Raw genomic sequence first — 22009 nt, 5'->3', positions numbered from 1 at the left:
TAGCAGGTAGGCACCCTCAATTATCTGGTATATGCATCCTTGTAATTTTTTTTTATCCTATTAGATTCTATCACATAATTAATTAAATTTAATCCTTTAAGGAACCAATCATAATCGTACATGATCGACTTTAATCATACTAATCATTAGAATGCATATCAACCGTGGATGTTTAATTCTCACTAGTCCTATTTAAGCTCATAATATGTCATTTTTATTGTTAGGAGTTTTTTTTTATATACATATTGTTAGGAGTTAGAAGTTTGGACTTCTAGATTTATTTTTAATTAAGCATTTGAAAATCTAATAGTAAAATTACAATTTTTTTCTTAGGTTGTGAAACAATGATTTCTCTCTTGAAGTGAGGTTAAACATAGTTGCAAAATGGGGTGTTTATAAAATGTCCCTCATTAGTGGGCTTTGAATAAGCGAATGCTAATGTAAAAGAAGACGTCAAATTTTGTGACCAGAGTTTAACCGAGGTGGTGGTGAAAGAATGTTAACAATGTTTGGAATCTCTTAACCATAATATAATGGAGTTTATGCTTAGCAAAAAATAAATAAATCAATACAATGGAATTTTTTAAAGATGATTCTAGTCCAAACTAGTTGTCTCATAACGAGAGCTCAAAGGAAGTTGGGGGTATTTAGAATGTCAAAAATGTCTAACAAGGTCAATCTAAAACTTGATTTTCTATATTATCTTGATTTTTTATCAAGAGAAGCTCTAAATGAAATACATTCAGGGATATTAACTAAAAGGAAATTTTTTCTAGAACAACTTTACCATTTAACCTAAGAACTTCAGGTATATGTAACTGTATAAGATGTGTGATACCTAAATTGTGTGGTTTGGATTGTTTGAGCATGTGTTGTGCAAGCATGTGCTGAGTCCCATGTCGAGAATCGAGAATTTAGTAGTGGATCTTAGGTTTATAAATGATTGCAATGAGCTCCAACTAAAGTGCCAATTTGTCCCTTCAATAGTGCTGATTGGCACAATCAACAAATTTTTCTCTGTTGTGTAATTGTGTTTATTTTTTGGGTCATTTTTTCATCCAAATCTTATTTCTTTTAAGATAAGACTTACCTATTACGTAATGGCAGACTCTTTAATTTATCTTAGCTTATTTTTTAAACTACTTACACCTCAAAAAATAAAAGAGGCACACACTATTCCCCTAATTTTTTAGAGATTCTTGAAACTATACAAGAATTCTGATCTTCACTGGATCAAATTTTTGTAAACTCTCTTCAAATTTTTCTCATTTATTACTACATTCCTCTTAGACAATAGAGAGATTAAAACTTCACTACTGATTTCATTAATCTAATAGTTGATTTTATTTTCAAGATCTCTCACATTTCTAAGAGGATCCCCTTTGCTTTCATCACTATATGGCAGGTATATAACATGTTTTTAATTGCGAGATTTGAATTTCTCACATGTTTTTATTGTTTGATTTGAATTGCTCACATGATGAATTATTAGATCTATTGTCTCCCATGCTTTAGAATCAATATTTGTAAGGTGTAATCTTAGATCTAGCGTTACTTTTTTTAGAGTAATGCTAGAGATACAAATTTTTTTACAAAAAAAATTTACAAATTGCTAATGTGATGAGCGGTTATTGGTAAATAAAAAGCTAGCCACATTTACAGTTTGTAAAATAGTTTGTGAGTGTTGCATTACTTCTCTTTAAATCATTCATATATCTATTATTTTCCATGTTAAAAATGTTTTTCCATATATAATATATCTAGATCTAGTATTTTCATATCTAAAATGTTTTTTTTTTGTGCATATTATACATATAGATCTAATATCTTATGTATTAAAAAAAAATTCCATGTGTTAAATTCTTCATTTTCTTTCTAAAAAAACCATATATTTTCTTTTCTAAAAGCCATCTCTTTATTATCAAAAACCAGATGCAATATTTTAATGTATTAAATTCTTTGCTTCCTTAAAAAAAAACCAGATCTGATTTTTTTTTCTTCTTATTAAAAACTTTTTTTTTTTGGTTATTAAAAAGCCATATCTGATATTTTCTTAATAGAAAAATATGTTCTTTCACAAAATAATTCCAAATTTACTATATATTAATAAAAATGTTTTCGTTGCATAGTATAAATCCAGATCTAGTATTTTCTTCTTAAAAAATACTTTTATTTATAATAAAAATAGATCTGATATTTTTCTATTTATAATTTTTTTTTTTCATGCATAAATCATAGATCTGATTTTCTATCCCTTAGATCTACTTTTTTATCTGATTAATCTCTAAATCTTAAAACTTGCCTTTTAAAATAGATTTATGAATTTTGGTTGAAAGAATAATTCTAGATCTAAGAGAAACCTAACATCTGAGTGTTTGCAATTTGATCCAATATCAACATGTTGTATGTTTTGTGTCATGTCTTGTATGTTGATCAGTGGATATGTGAATGGTTATTCAAAGTCTAGAAGACCAGATCTTCTAGGCAAAGCGAGTGCCTAACATCTTCTCACTTTGTAACCTAATTCCCAAGCCTAAAATTGTGGCTCAAAGATTAGTGCTTTATCATTTTTTTTTTTTTTGGATAGAATGTATTTAGGACCAAAGGCTTGTACTTTCTTTATAATGTAACTAGGACCTAAGCATCGTAGATTTCTATCAATTGCAAAAATTATCAATGTTATACAAATTTATTCATTTTACGGTTTTTTTTTTTTGTATAATTAAAATATACGTGACAACTCTAGAAAATAATTTACCCCCAAAGAGATTTCATAAGTCTCCTTTGAGCGCATTTAGTCTACTGATCTCTCACACCAACTTGTCCCTTTCTTTACAAGACCTTTTTCCTCTTTTGGGTAATTGTTACGGCGAACGGGCTTTTGGTCCAAACTCTATATGGAAGATTCAGCTACTATTGGTTATGGTTTAGGTTTCAACAAAATGGTTCCTAATAAATCATAAAATGGTGAAAACCATTAATGTTGTTCACATCCAAGCAAAATGGCTCTTTCCTAAGACATGCACCTCTCGGTTTCCTCTTTGGCATGGAGTACTTTCCCTAGACAGCAATGAGCCATGGCAAGATATCAAAACTATAACACTCCTCCCTGAGCTTCAACAATGACGGGTCTTTCCCATTGGACCCATTGGACCGCCAGGTCTAGGTCGTGGGAATTCCACCTTCTAATCTAAGGGTTCCTTTTCTTTTTGGTGTACGTGGTTTCTTCTTTCTAGTTCTCTTACTTGGATACCTAATGAAGGCTTTGGTTTAGGTTCCTTTTCATATATATATATATTTTCCCTCTTTCTTTTTCTCGCAAGGATTGGGTCTTGGTCTTCCTTTGGACTCGTTTGGTTGCTCTATTCCTCTAACAGAAGCCTTGGGCCACTTCATGCCCATTTCAAAGGCTGTTATGCATACACTTTCTAAGAGTTTTGAGCCAACACTGGGATCATTCATTCTTGCCTTATTCAAAGGCTATTCTCAACTGATACCACTTTCTAGGCTTATTCTTTCATTTAAGGAGGATTAGGCCATCCTCGACACCCATTGCCCCATTCTTGGTCAAGACCATATGTGATCTCCTTTTCCCATTCAAAGAGGGAAATTGGCCCATCCTTGGCCCTTATTATTGTCTAATTTGGAAATATTTGTTGGCCATTGATGCTTTTCTCTTCCCTTGGACTCAAATTTCTTGGTCATGGGTTCTATTTACCAATCCAATCTTGGTGTAAAAAAATTCGTAGCAACACTAACCAACCTTGAGAATCCCTAATATAAATAATTGCTATGCACAAAAGTTTGAAAATTTTTCAGACTTGCTAACCAACTTCAAGGAATTCCAAAGAACAATTCTTCGAATTGCTAACCAACCTTAAAGGAGCTCCTAGAGAATAATATTTGGAATTACTAATCAACCTTTGTGGAATCGTAAGGAAAAACTCTCTAAATTACTACAACCTTCAAGGAATTCCTAAGGAAAATATTTTGATAAATACTAACCAATCTTTGACGAATTCCTTGGATTGAGGGGGAGGGATGGAGAGTAGAGTAGAATAAAATTGACTCAAACTTAGCCTATTTTCAGCTAACTTTACTCTACTCTCCTCCACTTCATCTCCCCCCCCCCCCCCCTTCCTTCAATCCAAACAGCCCCTAAAGAATAGTAGCTATGCATAAAGCTTAGAGCGGCATTTTAAACTTTCAGGCAAGAAGCTTAAAAATTGATATCGAAAGACCCACATATGGAGACAAATTTCAAGATATATATAGTTTATTTTTGTATAGTTTTCTTAGAATCATTCTCTTCTCTCTTTTTTTTTTGTGCAAAAAACTTCAAATTTTGAAAACTATATCCCCAAATACTTATAAAACAATCCTAATTAACAAAGTAATTTTGCAAATTTATTAGTAAGCAAAAATGTCTATAGTTGCACATTGTCTAGGGCTGTATTTATATATGAACTAAGTAGTTTATGAACAGTTTAGGCTTAGGTTGAGAAAAAACTCGTTTATGTTCATTTATTTAGCAAACAAGTCAAATTTCAATCTAATAAGGATAAATTTTAGCTTGAACACTATTTAATATCTTTTTATTGAATGTAAATTTGACAGATCAATCATTAAATTGCTTTTTTTTTCTTCTTAAATCCTTCATACTTGCAAAGTTTTAAGAAAATAAAAAATCAATAGCTATATGTAGATGCTTGTTTTTTTAGAAGTCCAGGAAGGGGAGGAAGCCCAACAACGTGGGCAGAAGAAAGTGAAAGCACCATTAAACCCAAGTGGCAGGAATAGTGGATCGCGGATCTATAAAGCAAACAAATGGATCCTGAAGAAGTAAATGGGCCTAAAAGGGCCCAAAAAAAGAGAAATAGCAAACTCATGGGCAGTATGAATGTAGAAAAGTAAGAATGGGTCACAGCTGCTACAGCATATCCAAAGCAATGTAAGTAAAGAGAGTAAAGGGTAATGGAAAACCCATAAACCCTAAAGATAAAGAATAAAGTATTTGGGCCAAGGAAGCCCAAGGAGACAGTAAAAGCCCATGGAAAAACACAGAATTAGAAGAGGGCCAAGGATGCCCCAAGAGAGTAAACAGGCCAAGGATGCCCAAAAGAAAGTAAGCAGGACGCGGGAGCTCGCAAGTAACGTAGTAAAAGGCCCAATAAGTCCATTAGGCCATCAAAGAAGGAATGAGCAGTAAGCCTCAAAGAGGCTTAACGGTCTTGGGTCAAGCAAACATCACGGCAGGCATAGCAGAATAATGCAGCAAGAAACAAATAGCAAGGCTGAGAATAAAGCACAGAATAGCCCACAATCAGGGAAGGCCTAGCCCCTAACGAAGCAAGCCATAAATGAGAAGTCAAGGAAAGTAGCTCACGCCATAAGAGGTCAAAGACGAATAGCAGAATGGGCAGATGAACCTTCAGACCGTGGCAAACACATGAGCAGCGGGCAGATTTTGGACGAGCATGGAAGTAAGGCACACACAAGGCCCAGACACCACCAACCTGTATCTAGCCAATACAAGAAGTGGTGAGTCATGAGTCAGGGATAAGAGGGCATGGTCTGGCGATGGGGAGGGGAAAAATCTATTTTCGTGCTTCCTGCTCAGGCTCTTTTAGAGGCAGTGTCTTGCTGGAATGACATACCACCCAAAAAAGGCAAAACTGAGCTGGAACCACTAAGTGCATGCCATGAGGGACGGAGAGAAAGAGAGTATTTACATCGTGACAAGTAAGAGTGCCATAGTAAGCAAGCAAAAAAAATAGTCTTCTTTGTCTGGTGACGTGGAGTGGCGCGGTTTGCATAGGTGAGTGGCACTAGTTGGGCGACTGAACAATCAATAATGGTCGACAAGAATAGCCACACCAGACAAAAAACGGTTAATGACTAAAATGGTAAAAGTCAGTCACTGCAGGCATCATATAAGTAGCCTTTACTGTGCACAACGAGGGCCAAGAACCACCTCTGGGGAGAGAATTGCGAGAACTAAGAGAAAAACATCGAAAGATAAAAGGAAGGAAATAATTAGAGGGAATAGAAAGAAAAGATAAAACGGAGAGAACAGAGTAGCAGGCATGCACCAAATAGGTTAATTCTCCTCTCCCTCTCCAACCCGTGTTCTCTAATCACGTCAAATGACCTCTCTAAACACAAATCATTCAAGCCCACCCCTTCAGAGCAGTTAAGTTCTCCTTCATAGAGATTAGCCGTGTTGAAGAGATGGTTCCCCTTTCTTGACTTAAACCCAGTAACGTAATTTGATACGGTAGACTGACCATTGTTTTCTTTTAGTAAGCTTATCGCTATTTGTTTTGCACTTACTCTTTGTGGCTATTTCATAAAACGAGTATTCATTATCAAAGCCCATTACTTACCTTTGTCTGAATAGCAAAAGAATTTACATTATTATCTTTATTGTATCTACCTGCCTTAGCTATTATGACAATTCTGCCTGTCATGGGCATGTGATAAAAGACTCAGCAAGTAGGGCATCGTTTGCGCACAAGCTGAACCAAGGAGGGTTGCTATTAGGCCGGTCTCAACTCCCTGATCCAGAAAACTTTGGGCCTAGTGCAACAAAAGGCGGCCCAACCTAACATTTGCAAAAAATGCCCACACACTATATTATCAACAAATGTTTAGATTTCAAGTTTTTTGTAATATAAGATTATGCATAAAAAAATAAGTTTATGAATTGAATAATAAATAATATTCGATTGGAACGAAATTTAACATGTGTGTTAAGAACATAAAGAAAATGCAATCCAATAGCTAGATTTTCAAAATATGTAACGGTTTTAACTTTTTTAGTGAGTTTTGGAGCCAAACATTGTCCATATAAAACAATATAATAATATATTTGAAAATAAATTTATGAGTACGAGGCTCAATTCAAGTATTTATTATATTATTTATATGTGTAACATATATTTTAAGACTAAATTTATATTAAAATCTACATAATAATAATAATAATAATAATAATAATAATCTATATATATAATAATAGCTAAAGTTGAGAGAAAATCCAATTAGATTTCAAATTAGAATTTAATTAGAGTCTAATTTTGTGCCACGTGTCTCATTTAATCAAAGTTTTAAATTTTTGTGTCAAGTGAGTTAAATCAATGTAAAAATTAGATTTCAATTAGTGTTTAATTTTGCTATGTCTTTCCCATCTAATCTAAGTCTTTTAATTTTTGTGCAAAATGAGTTAATTTAGTGTAAAAAAACGAGAAGTCTAATATCAGTAAACCATATAAAACATAATTTTTGAATGATTTTATATTTATAAGCCTTTTTTTTTGTAAGACTAAAAACAATTCATGTTTATAAGTCATATATATATATATATATATATATATATATATATATATATATATTAATATGTAAAGTTGAGAAAAAATCCAATTAGATTTCAAATTAAAATTCAATTAAAGTCTAATTTTGCGCCACATGTCCCATCTAATCAAATTTTAAAATTTTGTGCCAAGTTAGTCAATTCAGTGTAAAAATTAAATTTTAATTAAAGTTTGATTTTACAGCACATGTCCTATCTAATCGAAATTTTAAAATTTTTGTGCTAAATGAATTAATTTAGTGTAGAAAACGAGAAGTTCAATATAAATAAATCATTAAAAAACATAATCATATATCTAACACTATATATAAAGTTAGAGGAAAAGAGAGTTTGAATGATTTTATATTTGTGAGCTTTTTTTGTATAACTAAAGACAATTCAAATTTATAAGTCATATAAATAAATATATATATATATATATATATATATATATTAAATTCTACAATTGAAGTCTAATTTTATGCCATGTTTCCTAAATTATTTATTTTTAGAGAGCTTTATTTCTTGATTTTAGAATCAAATGTGAGACCATATCATAAATATCCATTCAATGAGCTATTATGTACAAAAACCAAAGAGTCTAGAATTAATAAACATAAAAATATTTTAAAAAATGGACAATTTACATTTTCTACCTAATAATATTCTTACGAAACATTTTAAAGAGTTAAAAAAATATTAGAATGATTATCAATAATATTTAAATTATATATGCAAGAATTATATTCATGCATATGCATGAGGTTACAAGCTAGTAATAATAATAGGTGAAGCTGAGAAAAAATCAAATTAGAATTCTAAATTAGAGTTCCAATTTTGCCTCTATATCTTAAAATTATTTGTTCTTTTAGAGTTTTATTTTTTAATTTTAGAATCAAATGTGAGACCATATCATAAATATTTATCCAAATGAGTTTTTAAGGGTCTGTTCGGATTAGGGATGACAATTTTTCCCCTCTTAACCCGCCCCTCCCCGCTTCACCCCACGTGGGTTTTCCCCACCCCACAAAGGTAATGGGGTAAGGATAGGGCAAGATTTTAGCCTTGCACCACAAGGCGGGACGGGGATGGGTTTAGACTTTCTAGACTTGCCACGCCCCGCCTCACCCCATATTGCTAAGAGTTATAATTGTAAATTTTTCATACCTTAAAACCCTACTATTTAAACAAATATATTAATATTAGCTTATTTTGTTCTACCTAATGTGGTTCTTTACCTTTATTTTGTCATGTGTTATGCTATGAGATTTTTTTTGTTTTTGTTTTTATGATTGTCTTGATAAACACTTGAATATATTATTCAATTTTTTTTTTCTAAAAATTGATTTGATTTGCGGGGATAAATTTAGTTGTAATTTCAAGTATATTTTTTAATGATGCAAGGAAAATTAGTAGGCTGAATGCTCCGGGCTTCAAAGGGCTAATAATTGTTTCGAAGGCCTGAAAAGAAAAACACATGATCAAAGGTGACCAGGATGAACAGGCCAAGAACTCTCCAATGCTAAAATTAGTTTCTCTCTTAAATTATAGAATTCCAACTAAAATGAGTTGTCTCAAAAACTTACCTTCATTCGATGTCAAGGGGAGTTTTTATAGTGTGCTCTTGAAGCAGTTACTTGTCTTATAACTCCCCCTATATTTGAGGATGTCAGAGGGTTCAAGGTTAACTTCCACAACCGCTATAAGAGTTAGAGTACGTTATCTTTATCTTCTATAACTATCGTTAGAAGTTTTGCACTTAGGGGGAAGTTATAGCGATGAACCAAGATTTAACTCACGCCTCAGAGTGATAACACGTGGTAGATTAATTTATGAAATTCTTCCTAAGTGCCACGGGTCGTCTTGGAGTTTTCCTTATGGACGACCCACATGTCCATGGATGACCATCCTAATAGGCACATGGACGACCGTCTTGATAGTCATAACCGTTCTCATCTTGACACGGACGACTCTTATGGACGAATTGGAGTTTAAGTTTCAGTTCACCATCATTTTTATTAATGAAATAGGTTTCATTAAAAAAATTATACTACTTGTAGAGCAAATTAACAAAAAGTATAGTTTTACAGGGTAGGGCGGGGCTTTGCAAGGCCCTATAGGGCGGGGATGGGGCAAGAAAATTTCCTAGTCATGTGGGATGGGGCAAGACAAAATCTTGCGGAGCAAGGGCAAAGACCCCATCCTTTGGACCTGACCTGCCCTATTGCCATCCCTAGTTTGAATACCGTTTATTTTACTGAAACTAAAAATTAATTGCTAAAAATACTGTAGGTAAAGATAAAAATTAGTTGAAATAGTACAGTGGAGCCCATGAATAGTATCAAAAAGTACAATGGGGTCTATAAATAATAGCAAAATGGCAAGACTTAAGACTTAAATATAGTACTTAAGTGTTGTTCCTTAGGTTCCTCTCTTAAGATTCTACCATGTGAATTTTTTCTTATGGAATGAAAGTGTATTTTTTAGTTAAGTAAAGTAACCATATGGCTGAATTTTAAGAGGAAAATCTAAGGAACAGCACCTCAGATACTGCACCTAAGGTACTGTACCTAAGTTTTGTTTATAGAAAAAATAAGCTGAATAATGAAATAATTTTCATTTATAATCTGTATCCAAACAGAAGCTAAATAAAAAAAATTAAAGAGTTTAGAATAAATGAATCGTAAAAATAAAAAAAATAAAAAAAACTTCACAATAATAAATAAATATGGACAATTTACATTTTATGCCTAATAATATCATTACAATTTTGTTTTAAAGTTAACAAAATATAAAAATAACAATCAATTGTATTTAAATTATATATATATGAATTATATTATACATCTTATTATATATCTTTAAGTGGATTCATGCATATGCATGGGGTTATAAGCTAGTTATATACTTATTATATATAATTTTTTAGAGTAAAAGTATTGGTGAATCAATTTTTTTTATAAATTAAAAAAAATTATTCTACCTAATTAATTAAGTAATATAATCATAACTATAATTAATTTATTAATTATTAACATAGGTCACATGCAAGCCCCTCTATTTCATTCAGAACAAAAAAAAAATTATTAACAGATTTTGAAGGACTAATGAATTTTAGACATACTGTTTAAATGAAAATTTTCCCTTTAGTTTTTTTTAAAAAATAATTTTTATAAGTAAAAAGTAGGGTTGGACAACTTGGACTTGGAACTTCAAACCAGACATGAACTATAAAGTTATTAGTGAAATACACTAAAAAATTTCTCTCACACTTTCTGCCACGGTTCGGAACACGATCCTCTCTCTTTCTCTCTTCTTTCAACTTTCTTTTCACTCTTACTGTCTGCCCATATTGAATATTGTTGAGGTGGTGGTGGTGGTGGTGGTGGTGGCCTATATTGCCCAAAACATAACGACACAGCAAGAAGAAGATGAAAGTGGTGGCATTGGTAAGCGGCGGCAAGGACAGCTGTTATGCCATGATCAAGTGTATCCAATACGGTCACCAGGTTTCTTTCTTTCTTTCTTTCTTTCTTTATTTTCTTCTCTCCCAACAGAGAAAACCCAGTTTGCAAAAGCAAAGAAAATATATTATGGGATGATGTTTTCTGGGGTTTGATGAAAATTTGAAAAAAAAAAAGTCAGCCTTGCCCATGCCCATGTGATTTAGTACTAACAAAGTTATTAATTTAGCTACAAGTGCTCTGTTTGGGTTCCTTTTTTTTAAAAATCAATTTTAGTATTTACTTATCTTTTCTAATGATTCAGTTTAAAGTTTGATAATTAACCGGCATTGGTATATTGTTAATTATATATAAAATTAAAGATTGAATTTTGATTGCTATTTGCAGGTTGTTGCATTGGCAAATTTGATGCCGGCTGATGATTCAGTGGACGATCTCGATAGCTACATGTACCAAACTGTTAGTCTCTGTATCTTGCTGGTTTTCTACTGTACGTGACTTTAGAATTTTGAACACATTAAAATTGAGTACCAATAAATTTATCATTGCATTAACCAACAACAAACATCAATCGTTTGTTATGCCTTCATTGTTTCAAAATTATGTGCGAATGCAAATGCTTCGAAAACTGTGTTTAGGAGTAAGCCTTGAGCCCACAGCAGACACTTGCATTACAATAGTAAAGACATGTATGTATATGTCCACACATGTTTGTTTATGCCCTTGCTGCTGTTTTTTCTTTCATTCTATATTACTTATTTTTTTCTTCTGTTAGTTGTTATCATAACAGATAAGATAAGAAACACAAGTTTTGTGAAGATAAATGTTTCTTCTTACTTATGTTTGTTTTACCATTTGGTTGGGGCTGTTAAATCCTTTCCTCAGGTTGGACACCAAATAATTGTCAGCTATGCCGAATGCATGGGACTACCACTGTTCAGACGGCGAATAAAAGGATCATCAAGGCAAGCCTTTTAAGTGGGAATTCTTTGGTATAGAGTGTATATGTATATTTCATTATAATACTTGGTAAAACTATTATTTGATTGGGGGAATTTTTAACAATCTATTCTTTTTATGGGTTAAGAAAGTAGTTTATACTTGTGAAGATAATTGAAAGACTTATTTTGAAGTCAAGGCCAGTGCGAACTCTTTAGGAGAGTTTTGTGTACACACTCTGTGTACATTACATATCTTCTCATTTTCAATAAATCTTTTACTTAAAAAAAAAATTAAAAACTTCAGGTGTGCTGTTCCTATGCTGCTCCCTGATTATTGCATGTTTTCACCTGATATAACAATTTTTTCCTATTTTTTTTAACCTTTTGTTTATACATTATCCTTCATGAGCATAGGTGGATTTGTCGGGAAGGTTTTTCTATCAATTTAATGACAAAAATTTTCTATCAAACTTGATATAACTGAAGGCAAAGTTTTTCATTGAAGATTGTATGCGTCACTCAAGAATCCACTACGATTAATTGAAAGTATTCAATTCATATTCTCACTTTCAATGGTTTTGTGGATCAATTAGGCATCAAAAGCTAAGCTACAGAATGACTGCGGGTGATGAAGTTGAAGATATGTTTATTCTGTTAAATGAAGTAAAAAGACAGATACCTTCTGTCACAGCAGTATCTTCTGGTGCTATTGCATCTGACTATCAAAGGCTGCGAGTGGAAAGTGTTTGTTCAAGGTTAGGGCTTGTTTCTTTGGCATATTTGTGGAAACAAGATCAGTCATTGCTCCTTCAGGAAATGGTAAATCGTATATTATAAGTAAGAATGGTGGCCATCAATATTTGAGATATTTTGTCTAATAATATGTTGTTCCTCTTATCTCAACTAGATAACAAATGGGATTCTGGCTATAACAGTAAAGGTATGATTTCTGGTTTGACCCATGTCTTGTTTTTATATGTGCTTATCATGTATTAATATGTCCACTCTAGGCCTTATGTAATAAGGGTTTGTTGGTTTGATAATAATTAAGTGAAACATTGTACTTTCTAAATGCATAATAAGTGTAATTGCTATTTATATTCACATAGATGGCTTGTAGATTGGAGTCCAACACTCTTTCAATTTCATAGGTTGCAGCTTTGGGGTTGGACCCTACAAAACACTTGGGCAAAGATATAGGATTCTTGAAGTCCTATCTACATAAATTGAAAGAGTATGTCAAAATCTTTTTTTTTTCCCCTTTTCTTTTCTTTTTCAGTTACTCATTTATTAGCTGCTTTTTTGGTATTTTTTTTGTCACTGATTTTCTAAATTTTCAAGGACAACTGTGTAAGTGGTTTATTCATTCTGCCATCACTTCGTAGGATGTACGGGATTAATGTATGTGGTGAAGGAGGGGAATATGAGACACTGACACTTGATTGCTCCCTCTTTGTTGTAAGTTCACTCCATGGCTCTTTTTGGTCTAACAATTTTGATTGAGTTATCCACCCAATGTTGCTTCCTCTTTGTTTTAAGTTCACTTCAACTGTTTGTAACAAGGCTTACCGTTTGTCATGAACAAGGTGTTCTACATTTATCAAGAACTAGTAAGTTACCCATGCGGTACATGGATAATATTGTAATGTTTTATGTAAAATGGTTTTGGAGAATATTGTATATGTTTTATAGCATAATTGTTATACAACTTTATTAGTAATGAGTTCATCATAAAAATAAAAATAAATTATAAATTGCACACACATATCCATTATAATTATTCATTGAAGTAATGAGAAATAATTATAAAAAAAATTACTTATCAACAAAAAAAAAAAAAAAAACAACTTTGGAGGAATATTATAGAATAAAAGTTGATATAGAACAAAATACTCATCCTAAACACCCATAGTCAATCACATCATTTACATAATCACAAATCCACAATGTCTGACCTTAACATCAAAATCGGAATTGTCATTGTCACTCTATATAAAATGCAAGCCCCCTTCCTTGGTTGTAGCTAAATCATACGGGTTAGGATTACATGATACAACAATGTTAGAGCTTGGTAGGTGTCGTCAAAAGATTGAAGGTAAATGACATCATTTTTTGTCTCTGTATATTTGACACAGGATGACATGAATGACTATGGGTAGGTATATATAAAGGGGTAGAAGTGCAAGAGGTGAACATGTTGAATTAAAATGCAAAGAGTTTTGTATGTTTGTGTGAGGGATGAAAAGTTTTGAAATATTGAACCAACTGAAACAAAAAGTCAATATTTAATTTGTTTTTATCTCCGATGTAGCATTTGAGAATATTTCAATTCTCTTTACAAAGAATGTGCCACTTGGCAAAACTTCATGTTTTCCCACATGAGGTCTCTGCTTTTATATATATATATATATGTGTGTGTGTGTGCTGATGATTGATTTATTCAGACTCTTCTTTGTTCTTTGGGTTTTATGCCTCTTCCTAGCCCATGATCTCATATATGCTCAAGCAAATTTCTTTACTGCTAATCTTTATATTTTCTTCTTATAGTGTTGTTATTTATCATAACTAGTATTATGCCTGGATGCACAGCTTAATTAAAAATTATAAAGAAGTAAATTGAAACTTTATTAATAATTTGTTTGTTGCTTGAAACTTGATAATGTTTGACATAAAGTAAATTAACTATTTTAATAAGTCACCGGTAGAAAATAAATAAACACATTAATTTTACAATATATAATACATACATATAAAATTGTGATATATAATTAAAATAAATGTAAATTTTACTTTAAATTACTGGTAACCTTTTGTTATTGATTTAGAATTTTAAATCTCTTAAAACATAGGTAATATAATATTTCGTAGAGTAAACTATTGGTACTTATGTTAATATAATTGTAGTTGAAGTGGAATTTTACATTTCTTAAAACTTAGGTAATAGAGTTTTACATAGAGTTTATTATTGGTATATTTGTTAATAGAATTTTAAATTTCTTAAAACGAAGGAAATGGAGTTTTAGGTCGAGTAAACTATTGGTAATAGAGTTTTATATAAGGTAAGCAATCTTAATACTTACTGCGAGTGTTGACACTTGTCACAAAGAAAAGATAACCACTTGGCACCACCGCGACTTCTAAAACCCAAGTCTTATTATATATTACATGATTTAGTTAGCTTGTACCATTTTCCTAAATTTATGGTCGTTGATTTACTATTTAAATAATTGATATTAATAATATTTTTGTTTTCCATATACCTTTATGAATTTACAGAATGCCCGAATCGTGCTCGATGAATTTAAAGTTGTACTGCATTCTTCTGATGCCATTGCTCCAGTTGGAATTCTTCATCCCTTGGCTTTTCATCTAGAAAAAAAGGCAGAGCACCTTTCTTTAAGTGGCATTGATGAAGCCTCTGAGATTTCTAAGGAGAAAGAGGGTTTTGTATTTGAAGTGCAAGGAGACTGTATACAAAGCTGTGAAGCCACATTCAAGGCTGCTGCTGAAGTCGTTGAGGCAGATGAAGTTGCAGAAAATAGAGTTCACATCGCAAGAACGAAAAGTGACAATACATTTTCCATTTGTTTCTGGTTGCAAGATTCGTGCAGAACTTCAGCAGGTAGATAAAATAAGAATGATGATTTTGATTCATTCCTGGAAAGGGTATTTCTCATCAAGAATCGTTGTGCCTTTTGCTCTTGCTTTAGTTTTCAATGTTACTATTTTTAATTTGTAGGTTTGCAAGAAGATTTGGAGGCTGTTTTAAGGAAGATTGAGCTAGAGCTTTTGGGATATGGTCTTGGCTGGGAGAATGTCCTTTATATTCATCTATATATTGCTGATATGAATAATTTTTCTATAGCAAATGAGACATATGTGAGATATATAACACAGGAGAAGTGCCCTTTTGGTGTTCCATCCCGAAGTACCATTGAACTACCACTATTGCAAGTGGGTTTAGGAAGTGCTTACATAGAAGTTTTGGTGGCAAATGACCAGAGTAAAAGAGTTCTGCATGTTCAAAGTATTTCCTGCTGGGCACCAAGTTGCATAGGACCATATAGCCAGGTAAATTATCTGCAATTTTCATTTTCAGCACAAACAATGGTAATCATCTCATGTATGCTAGGCTTAGAAAATTCAGTTTTTTTTTTTCAATGAGGGGACTGACACAGGCTGTATGAAAGAAAGTCTTTTATTTAATCATCTGCTATGTAGTCTATCTTATGATTTTTACTTCCAGGCAACCTTGCATAAGGAGATACTTTACATGGCTGGGCAGTTGGGGCTCGACCCTCCGAATATGAATCTCTGCAAAGGAGGCGCCACTGCTGAGCTGGAACAAGCATTGGAAAACAGTGAAGCAATAGCAAAATCCTTTAACTGTTCAATATCTACCTCTTCTGTTCTCTTTGTTGTTTACTGCTCGACATATGTGCCATCATCAGAGAGACACAAAATTCAGGACAAGCAGGACAGTTACCTTAAGCAAATGAGGCTCCTTCAGCTAGACAAAGGAAGTGTTATTCAAGTTCTTGATCCCATTTTTCTATATGTCCTTGTGCCTGATTTGCCAAAAAGGTACTTATTCTATATGCTCTAACCTTTGTCTAGAAGCATAAGTACGGAAGAGGGTTACAGGTAGTACTATTAATACATTGATCATCAAACAATTCTTAAAAGAGTAGGACACTGTGGTGGGGTTCCACTAATAAATACTTTCACCCTATGTTTTTCTTCACAGTTATATTCCTATTCTATACTAGAAAAAGGTCATACATCCATGACATTTCAAAAGTTAAAAACAGGAAGAGTCTTAGAAGTATTGTTCTTGGTATTGGATATGGTTCCCTTCTAGAAATGTCCATATCAAAGTTTTTTTTAATTTTTTTAATTTTTTTATACGCTTTTTAAGGAAGTATTGTGCTTGGTATTGGATATGGTTAGATCCGATCAAATTTTCATAAAATACAAAATCACTAATGCTTTAGACTGATCTAATATGTCTAAAAAATTTAAGTGGCCAACGTTTTTAATACAAAGAAAAGATAGTCTGGCCAAAAGAGGAAAAAAAAAAGTCATTAAAAGCATGGGTAAAACTATAAACATTGGTAATACCTGCTTCGGTCCTAATTTATCAAAAAAAATTACCTGCTTTGGTCCTAGGCCTAGTTTATTTCAAGCCCTTGCGATGTCCTAGGTCAGTTAGAAGCTGTCAATGGCTTTTTTGAAAAGTCGATTATGGGTTAGCTGGTTAATTTTATAAGTGTAGGTCCTTTGTGTTAGGTCTCAACCAACACTTTGTATTTGGAATCTTGTCTATACTACTTTATTGGGTTAAACTAGATGTTATATTTTGCATTTCCTATCTGTCTGCATCAGTGCTGGGCATGTTTGCTTTGACTTTTTATGAAATGATATCTGTGTGACTAGATGTTTCAGTTTGTGGTTTGATGAAGTATTGCATGTCTAGTCCATTCATGCAGTCTGTCCATGTCTGTTCCCTTCTTTTTAAATTTTTTTTATTGAAGTTAAAATTATCCTCAAACATCTTGCCTAACATGCCCTACTCCGTGCTTATCCATATTTGACATTTGGACAAGATCGAATCAATGGGCCAAGGTAGTACTAGACTGGGTGCTGTCTTGGTGTTCCTATACTTTCACATAATTCAACAGTATAGTAAGCATTAGAATTATGGCAATAACTAATGATTTGCTTAACTAATTTTATGGTGACTTGAATAAAGTACTTCAATTGTGATGTTGCTATATGAATTATCAATTTGTTTCCTACCTCATTGCTAGGTTGCCTCCTGCCTAAAATGTTGATTGCAGCAATTAATATTTTGTCAAGTTGCATTTTTCAACACATGCTGAGTAGCATTAATTCTGCCTTTAGGTTTTCATTACTTTCTTCTTTTCCTTTCCCCTTTTCCTCCCTTCTTAAAATGCTGCTTTCCAAGTAATGAACATTCCACTAGTTGTTGTTGTTGTTGTTGTTGTTCTTCTTCTTCTTCTTCTTCTTCTTCTTCTTCTTCTTCTTTGTATTTTTATTGGGAATGATTGTCATAAAGAAGCATCTTTTTAAAAGATTTTCATCATGTGCCCTAAAATGCTAGAAATGCACATACAATGGTTAATTCAGTACTATACTAAACATGTCTAATGTAGGATATGTTAGAAACAACTAAGAGTTCAGGTTTGCATCTTGAGGCCACTGCCTAGAAGAGTCAGTCATATAGTAAGCGTTATCAAGATATTAAGTCTTGTGCTTTGAAGGTTCTGGCCTACATTTGCATACACCCATTGTCCTGATTTATGAATATGGAGTTTTGTATTTTTATTTTTTCATTTTTTTGCAGTATTGTGGGGATCACTTATGGTAGGGCTTACCATTTATCTTGCCTGCGATACTGGAATTACATCTTTTTGTTATTATTGATGCAGAGCACTTGTGGAAGTAAAGCCTCTTCTATATGTCCCAAAGGATATGAATGTGACAATTGGAACTGAGCAAGAACATTCTTGCTCCAGGATGCCTAGTTATTGGGGTATTCAGCATGCACACTGGCATGATTCTTGCATCCAGAAATGTGTTGTTCAAGGAAAGATCTGTGCAGTTGTCTTGTGTATCACTAGTGAACTTCTTGTGAAGATTTGTTCTGAGTCTCTAGGTGGTGATCAGGATAATGGAGACTGTCAAAATTCACTCAGAGAGGCACAAATGGAAAGAGTATCAAGATTTTGCATTTATCTTCTTGATAAACTTTATATGCAGAACAATTTCTCTTGGGAAGATACAAAGGTTAGTTTTTTATGTCAACACCTAATTCTTCCAGTTTAAGCTGGTCCTTGGGGCCTGTTTACATTTGATATGCCTTTCTTGATCAAGTCTAGCTTTAGCTTGTGAAAATATTTTTGACCTTAACTAGGCCATAATCATTTATTCAGGCTTTTACTTCATTCCTCCTATCCTTAAGCAGTGCAAAACTGCTTTTACTTTCTTCTTCCTGACCTTGAGCAGGCGACAATCAATTTTCGTTCTATGTTCAATAAAATAATCATATATGCCTTTCTAGTTTTCTAGATACCATATTACACAATTGTCCTTAGTGATATCACAATTTCATGTATTAGGGATTCCTTCAAACATTATTAAAAAATAAATAATAAAATAAAATAAAAATAAAAACAGAAAAAGAAAAAACAATTCACATCAAAATCCTTACATTCTCTTCCTAATATTTTAAAAATAGATAACATATCTCAAAAATCATTCATTGAAGAAAAAAAAATTGAAACAAGAACTTTGAGTGCCCAAAACCCAACAAAACAAACCAAAATCAAAGTAATAAGATATAGACTTAATAATTATCAATTACTCACAGTTATAGGCTCAATCAAATACATAGCAAGTAGTGTTTTGATATAAACTCAAATTCCTAATTCTAAAATAACTACATGTTAACTCAAACTAAATTCATAAGAGAGATAGATGACATCTTTTAAAATAATAAGAGAGATGGATGACTTGCTATGGGGATTCAACACATCAAAACACCAAAACTTATCAACCCAAAGAAGATATGCCAAAAAAAAAAAAAAAAACACATCAGCACAAAGCAGAGCTGCAAGTAAGAATCAGAAATCCACTGTAGAGATGGCAGAAATAATAAAATATCCACCTACAAAAAGAAGAAAATCAAAGAAAGACAGAGTAATCTCATTTCTTTTTTTTTTTGTGGGCAGAACATGGAATGAATGGGAGGGGAAGGTGCATAGGGAGTAATAACAAATTTATGGAAAAGAATATGGGGGGAGAAAAAGAATTAAAAACAGGAGAGGAAGGGTTGGGAGAAGAGTAGTGGTAAGGTGAGGAATGATGGAGACAAGAAGAGTCAAGAAAGACTGTTGATGTGGCACAACAGGAGATTAGTAAAATTAATTGCTTATCCTCTATTATAATAGATAGATTTTACCATAGATTTTTCTGTTCTATTTGGCAATCATTTAAGATTTTAAGATTTGCTTTACTGTGTGTCAATTCTTTTCTTTTCTTTTCTTTTCTTATGACATTTTCATCATTTGTGATCTTTGTCACTATTATTAGTTTGACCTGGTATATTTTCTTTTGAAGAATTTGAGGTTCTACTTCCCAACAAGCCTTGGCTTGCCTCTGGAGGCACTTTCCCTGATGTTTACCAATGCAATCAACGAACTAGCTAAATTGGGTCAGAGAATTATTATTGGTGAAGAGCCCATCTTTAACCTTATTCCTGTCTTAGGTGCTGGGAGGTCTGCCACATCGATGGATGATATTATAACCTGTGAACTATTTGCCCGGAAGTCATGAGTCTGTTTGCTTTACCCCAATCCATCTGTTTTTAATTTTTTTCATCATCAATTCACGAGGAATTCAAGATTATGGAGGGGACAAAGAAGGTTAAGGGAAGTTTAGAGAATTGTGCGAATACATTTGTTACAACTTCTTTTGAAATCTATCACATCTTCTCACCAGTATGTCCCCTTCCTCTTCTAATGTTAGTTCATATTATGTATCAAATGCTTAAAGATATAATCCATTTATTACATTACAGATCCACAACAATGGATACGGAAATGCTTTATAGTGGCTACAACTTTGTTTCAGTGTCAACTAAAGGTTTTTTTTTGTTTTCTAAATCATTTTTTTGGTTTAGTCTTTGGTATGACAACCATGCCATGGCCCATGACATTTGAGATTAAAAAAAAAAAAACCAAAATTACGCTGAATATTTTCCCCCAATTGTTTTGAAGATTATCTTGGGGATGATTTTAAATTTAATGGCTCTCTACTCGCCTACCCAAATTGAATTAGATTTATTTTCTTTTTGTATCTAAATGGAGAGTCCATTTGAAAATTTGTGGTGGTTTGTTCATAATTAAATGACCAGTAATGTGCCGTGAATAAAGTATCAAAACGTCGATTAGAAAAGGTACAATTTTTATGTACTGTATTCATGAACCCTAATGAGCAGTTGCTTTTCTCTCTATAAACAAATCTATTTGAACCCTAATGAGGAGTTGCTTTTCTCCCTAAACTCTCTCAAGCCAGTTCACCTGCACCGGCAACATGTGACACCCCCAGTGAGAGAGAAGGGGTTAAGGGGCAAACACAAGTCAATTTCAGATTGTGAATGGGTGGCCACTTGTTTGTATGATCCTAATTTATCCAACTGAAAAACCCCCCCATATTCCTTTCAAATTGCATGGGGTGCAACGAAGTAAAAAGTTTTTACGAGTAATTATTAGGTATTTGTGTTTCTAGAGCACGGTGATGTGATGTTTTATCTTCTCATATTTATAGTAGATTTCACTAATAAAAATTATGGCAGAATTCACTATAAATGTGAAAAAAAAAAAGAACATTATATCACAGAAAGGATAAAATGCCTAATGGGTTTTGTGCGTTTACTGTTGCTTTTATTTTTATTATTCTTCACATTTTGGCACAAGAGGCAAAAAAATGGTAATTTTACGTGTGAAAAATCTAATATTAACCCTAAACCTTAAATTCACATCCTGATTGGTCATAATGCAATCGTGATTGAATTGGTCTCTTTTTGTGTCCAAAACATTGTCTAGATTATTGTTTTACAAAAGCTTAAATATGATTGACTAATCTATGATCTTACCGTATGCATGCATGGGATAATCCACGATTGATTTGAATAGGTTCATGAAAGATTAATTAAAAATATTGAATCTATTGGTTATTAATTTTAATTATGAAAGACATGCAAATACTAAAATATTTCCATACTAATAATATTATCTTTTCATTAAATTCAAAATAATTGTATTTATCTAATTGGGTAATGTATTTTTTTTTATTAAATTAATTAGAATTTGAACCATGGAAGAACAACTACCAAAGATAACGTCCAAATGTTTATAACTAATGTGCCCATTTGGAGGCCATGAGTGCTGATCGACACTGGGTCTTTATCCTATAATTTATTTATTTTTTCATACAGAGAATCAGATTTGTTTCCACTTTGTCTTGAGTTTTATGAGAGATAAACTTGATATATATATATATAACTTGATGTTTTGCATGAATTTTGGTCCCTAAAAACAAGGAAAACACATCTCTCTATAAATAGGAGAGGTACACCAACTGAAAAAGGACCAAAATTTTCACATACGTAAAGTCCTATAGTGCATATAGCAATGATTTTTTACTCTCTTTTTTTTTTTTTTCTGCAT

At 32.5% G+C, this 22009-nt stretch overlaps 1 protein-coding gene across 1 annotated transcript; it reads left to right on the top strand.

Annotated features, from left to right (window-relative positions):
• The first annotated feature begins 10614 nt into the window (after nt 1-10614).
• On the top strand, nt 10615-20417 carry LOC142610827 (diphthine--ammonia ligase). The gene is made up of 12 exons (XM_075782768.1): nt 10615-10860; nt 11203-11274; nt 11701-11780; nt 12350-12575; nt 12664-12696; nt 12908-12990; nt 13142-13214; nt 15033-15378; nt 15496-15827; nt 16003-16340; nt 18209-18566; nt 19899-20417. Exons 1-12 carry the CDS (start codon nt 10783-10785, stop codon nt 20112-20114), a joined length of 2235 nt encoding a protein of 744 aa, XP_075638883.1. The 5' UTR covers nt 10615-10782; the 3' UTR covers nt 20115-20417.
• Nucleotides 20418-22009: the final 1592 nt, after the last annotated feature.

The sequence above is a fragment of the Castanea sativa genome, chromosome 9 (genome assembly GCF_040712315.1).
Source record: "Castanea sativa cultivar Marrone di Chiusa Pesio chromosome 9, ASM4071231v1".
NCBI classification, from domain to species: domain Eukaryota; kingdom Viridiplantae; phylum Streptophyta; class Magnoliopsida; order Fagales; family Fagaceae; genus Castanea; species Castanea sativa.
The sequence above is the reverse complement of the archived record's forward strand: the minus strand, read 5'-3'. Positions and strand labels throughout refer to the sequence as shown.

What these genes read in the sequence shown, in the direction of transcription:
- LOC142610827 (XM_075782768.1), top strand. Translation starts at nt 10,783, where the DNA reads ATGAAAGTGGTGGCATTGGTAAGCGGCGGCAAGGACAGCTGTTATGCC. An exon ending in TTCGTGCAGAACTTCAGCAG is followed by an intron (nt 15,379 to 15,495) that starts GTAGATAAAATA and finishes TTTAATTTGTAG; the next exon opens with GTTTGCAAGAAGATTTGGAG. An exon ending in TCTCTTGGGAAGATACAAAG is followed by an intron (nt 18,567 to 19,898) that starts GTTAGTTTTTTA and finishes TTTCTTTTGAAG; the next exon opens with AATTTGAGGTTCTACTTCCC.